Genomic DNA, 4580 nt, shown 5'->3' with positions numbered 1-4580 from the left:
ATTGTGCTGCCCGTGAGCTCAACGTCACCCCCGGCTCCGTGGGGCCGTGCCAGCTCCGTGCCCTCAACCTCTCCCTGGGCACTGCCATGGGCTCCTGCCACGGTGACGGGCTGGCCTGTGATTTCCCCGAGGTGAGTGGCCCTGGGCACCGTCTGGCACAGGGCATGGGTCCCACAGGGGTCCCTGCTGGTGCCAAGTCCTCCCTGGGTGCTGGCAGAGGGTCCCCATGGGTGCAGTGTCCCCAAACATGCTGGCACTGGGTCCCTGAGGACGCAGGGTGCTGGAATGGGGTCCCTGCAGGCACTGTGTCCCCAAACATGCTGGCACCGGGTCCATGAGGGTTCCATGTCCCCCAGAGTGCTGGCACTGGGTCCCCATGGGTGCAGGGTGCCAGCACAGGGTCCCCACACACACAGGGTGCTGGGACAGGTTGCTCAGGTCCAAGGTCCTCAGTGGGTGCTGGCACTGAGCCCTTGAGGTTGCTGGGTGCTGGCACAGTGTCCCCAGGGGTGCAAGGTCCCTGTGGGCGTGGGGAGGTGCTGGGGTTCCTGGGGTGCTGCTGGAGTTCAGGGGTGCTGCAGGGTTCCCAAGGGTGCCATCCGGTGTTCCCAAAGTGCTGTAGGGGCTCCTGGAATGCTCTCTGGGATCACTGGGGTCCTGCAGGAGTTCCTGGGGTCCCCAAGGTGCCATTCAGGGTTCCTGGGGTGCCATCCATGGTTTCTGGGTGCCATCTGCGGTTCTTGGGGTGCTTCAGGAGTCCTGTGGTGCTGGCTGGTGTTTCCAGGGGTGCCATGTGGGGTTCCCAGTCTGCTGCAGAGGTTCCTGGGGTGCTGCAGAAATCCCATGGGTCCAAGGTTCCCCACCCTGGGGTGAGGGCTGGGGTTCCTGGGGTGCCATCTGGGGCTCCCAGTGTGCTGCAGAGGTTCCTGGGGTGCCACCAGGGATTTCCAGGAGCGTCTGCCAGTATTCCCAGGGTGCTGCAGGGGTTCCCAGGGTGCCATCCAGCATTCCAGGGGTGCTTGGAATGCCAGTCCTGGTTCCTGTGGTGCCATCAGGGCGCTGCAAAGATCCCAAGGGTGCCATTCTCTGTTCCTGGGTACCATCTGGTGGTTTTGGGGTGCTGCTGCATCCCACCATGTGTCCCCCCCAGTACTTCAGCTACAGCGTGGTGCTCAGCCTGCTGGCCTGCTCCGTCTTCCTGCACATCAGCAGCATTGGGAAGCTGCTGCTCATGGTGGGCATCGAGGCCACGTTCCTGCTGCTGGTGGAGGGGCCTCACGCAGCTCTGTTTGACAATGCTGACCTGCTGGTCCTGGCCAACGCCCTGTGAGTGTCCCCAGTCCCCCAGGGGTCCCCACATCGGAGCTGTGTCCCCACCCCACTGACACCTGGCTCCTGTCCCCACAGGCCCCCCTACAACACGACCCAGGGAGAGTGGTGAGTGGGAAACTGGAGCCAGTGGGGCTGTGAGGGTGGGCAGAAGCAGGAGGGTCCCTTGGGGGTCTGGGTGCAGCCTCAGAGTCTCTGGTGTGGGCTCAGCTTTGGGGTCTGGGTGCAAATCTGGGGCTCCTTTGGGTGGGTGAGTGGATCTTTGGGGTCTACCATGCAGATTTAGGGTCCCTGGGATGGGAAGGTGAATGTTTGGGGTCTTGGATGCAGCTTTGGGGTCCCTGAAGGAGGTGGTCTGGGTGGATCTTTGGGGTCTAAGTGCAGGTTTTGGGTCTCTTGGATGAGTGGGTGAATCTTTGGGGTTGGGTGCATGTTTGGGGTTCCCCTGTGTGGGTGAGTGGGAACTTGGGGGTCTGAGTGCAGATTTGGTGTCCATGGAGTGGATCTTTGGGGTCTGGGTGCATGTTTAGGATCTCTGGGTGCATTTTTGGGGTTTGGGTGCAAATTTGGGGTCTGGGTGCATGTTTAGGATCTCTGGGTGCATGTTTGGGATCTCTGGGTGCACGTTTGGGGTCTGGGTGCATATTTGGGGTCTGGGTGCAGTTTGGGATCTCTGGGTGGGCAGGGACAGATCGCCCAGCCCACCTCTGGGGGTCCTGCAGCCCAGCAGAGGGGAAGGTGGCTCTGCGCTACGTGACGCCCGTGGTCCTGGCCGTGTTTGCCCTCGCCCTGTACCTGCACGCGCAGCAGGTCGAGTCCACCGCCCGCCTCGACTTCCTCTGGAAGCTCCAGGTAGGACCAAGGTGTGGGGGGCTGGGAACGACCCTTTTCCTGCACCCCAGGACTGGGGTGACCACGGGGTCAGTATTGATGCCTTCCCATACTCTGGGACAAGACTGACCCCTCTCAGACTGACCCCAGAACCGAGGGGGTTGTGGGACTGGGACTGACCCTGCTCCTTGGGATTGGGGTGACCATGGGATGGGAACTGACTCTTCCCCTCCTCCCTGGGATTAGGATGATGTGGGGCTGGAACCAACCTCTTCCTTTTACCCTGAGATGAAGACTGACCCTTTCTTGCACCCCAGAACTGGGGCAGTTTTGGGACAGGGACCAATCCAGGGCCAGGACCAACCCTGTCCCCACACCCTGACACAAAGGTGGCCACAGGGCCAGGACCAACCCTTTCCCTGCACCCCAGGAGTGGGGTGACCATGGGGCTGGGACCAAACCCCTTTCTCTGTACCCCAGGACTGGGGTGACCGTGGGGCTGGGACCAACCCTTTTCCTGCACCCCAAGACTGAGGTGTCTATGGGGCTGGGATGAACCCCAGGACTGGGGTGACCACAGGGCTGGGACCAACCCTTTCCCTGCACCCCAGGACTGGGACCAACCCTCTCTCCACACCCCAGGACTGGGGTGACCATGGGGCTGGGATGAACCCCAGGACTGGGGTGACCACAGGGCTGGGAGCAACCCCCACCCCACACCCTTTGGTGGCCATGGGGCTCCTGTGGCAGCTCCCACCTGGCTCTGTGCCCACAGGCAACAGGTGAGAAGGAGGAGATGGAGGAACTCCAGGCCTACAACCGGCGGCTGCTGCACAACATCCTGCCCAAGGACGTGGCCGCGCACTTTCTGGCACGGGAGCGGCGCAACGACGAGCTCTACTACCAGTCCTGTGAGTGCGTGGCCGTCATGTTCGCCTCCATCAGCAACTTCTCCGAGTTCTACGTGGAGCTGGAGGCCAACAACGAGGGTGTGGAGTGTCTGCGGCTGCTCAACGAGATCATCGCCGACTTCGATGAGGTGCTGGGGCGGGGAAGGGGTGAGGGGGTGCATGGGGGTGAAGTGCACAGGGATGGGGTGCAGCAGATGGGGTTCATGGGGTGCTGGAGAGGCTTTGGAGCAGTGGGGATGAGATTGTGGTCAAGGGAATGTGGTCATGGGGTGCTGGAAAGGCAGTGGAGCAGTGGGGATGGAGTGCACAAGGATGAGGTGCAGGAAGATGGGGTGCTGTGGAACACCAGGTTTGGGGACAGGGTGCAGGAGATGGAGTGAATGGAGTGCTGGAGAAGCTGTGGAGCACCATGGATGAGGTGCAAGATGCACCAGGTATGGAGAGCCCGCAGAGCACCGTTTTGGGGACAGGGTGCAGGAGATGGTGTGCAGGGGGTGGTGGAGAGGCTGTGGAACACCACGGAGGAGGTTGGGGTGCAGGGAATGTGGTCATGGGGTGCTGGAGAGGCTGTGGAGCAGAATTTGTGGAGGCAAGGGGAAGGAGGTGCTGGAAAAGCCATGAAACAGCACTGGTGGAGCCACAGGACGGAGTGCAGGTTTCGGGGTACCCATCACCCTGTCGAGGTGCTGTGGGGGTGACCCCAGCCCGTCCCCCCAGATCATCAGCGAGCAGAAGTACCGGCAGCTGGAGAAGATCAAAACCATTGGCAGCACCTACATGGCGGCCTCGGGGCTCAACGCGGCCACGTACGACCGCGAGGGCCGGAGCCACATCGCGGCGCTGGCCGACTACGCCATGCACCTCATGGAGCAGATGAAGTACATCAACGAGCACTCCTTCAACAACTTCCAGATGAAGATTGGTGAGCCCTTGCACACCCCTCTGCACCTCCAGCCATCCCACGCTGTGGTTCATGGCTTTTGCACCCCTTTGTCCTCTCTCACCTCCCTCCTTTCCCAATCACCTTTTCTTTTTCCCTTTCATACTCCATTCTCCTCTCTCACACCCCTTTTCCTTTTATACCCCCTTTTCTCCCCTCCTGCCCTTTTTTCCCCTCTTACTCCCTTTTCTCCCCTCACCTGCCCTTTCCCCTCACCCCTTCTTTTCCCTCCCTCACCTCTTTCCCCCTTTCCCCATCCGATTTTCCCCTCTCAGTTCCCCTTTCTCCCTCATCTCACCTTTTTCCCCTCCAGATTCCTCTTCTCCCTGTCACACTCTCCTTTTCCAATCTCACCCCTACCCCTTCTTTCCCCCCCTCACCTCTATTCCCCCTTTTTCCCCCTCTCACCATCACCTCCCCTTTTTCCTCTCCACATTCCTCTTTTCCCTGTCACACTCTCCTTTTCCAATCTCACCCCCATCGCTTCTTTTTCCCCCTCACCTCTCTTTCCCCCTTTTCACCTCCCCTTTTTCCCCTCCACATTCCTCTTCTCCCTGTCACTCTCTCAT

At 60.8% G+C, this 4580-nt stretch overlaps 1 protein-coding gene across 1 annotated transcript in view; it reads left to right on the top strand.

Annotated features, from left to right (window-relative positions):
• LOC102033025 (adenylate cyclase type 6) overlaps nucleotides 1-4580 on the top strand; it is a 23320-nt gene that overhangs the window by 4939 nt on the left and 13801 nt on the right. Inside the window, 6 exon segments of the mRNA XM_031064561.1 lie at nucleotides 1-131; nucleotides 1151-1326; nucleotides 1408-1437; nucleotides 2052-2181; nucleotides 2936-3199; nucleotides 3789-3993. The exon segment at nucleotides 1-131 is cut by the window's left edge and continues 12 nt beyond it. Coding sequence (XP_030920421.1) covers nucleotides 1-131; nucleotides 1151-1326; nucleotides 1408-1437; nucleotides 2052-2181; nucleotides 2936-3199; nucleotides 3789-3993 — 936 coding nt within the window.

Source organism: Geospiza fortis, unplaced genomic scaffold (genome assembly GCF_000277835.1).
Source record: "Geospiza fortis unplaced genomic scaffold, GeoFor_1.0 scaffold599, whole genome shotgun sequence".
NCBI classification, from domain to species: Eukaryota; Metazoa; Chordata; class Aves; order Passeriformes; family Thraupidae; genus Geospiza; species Geospiza fortis.
Note: the sequence above shows the minus strand (reverse complement) of the source record. Positions and strands in the feature narration are given on the sequence as shown.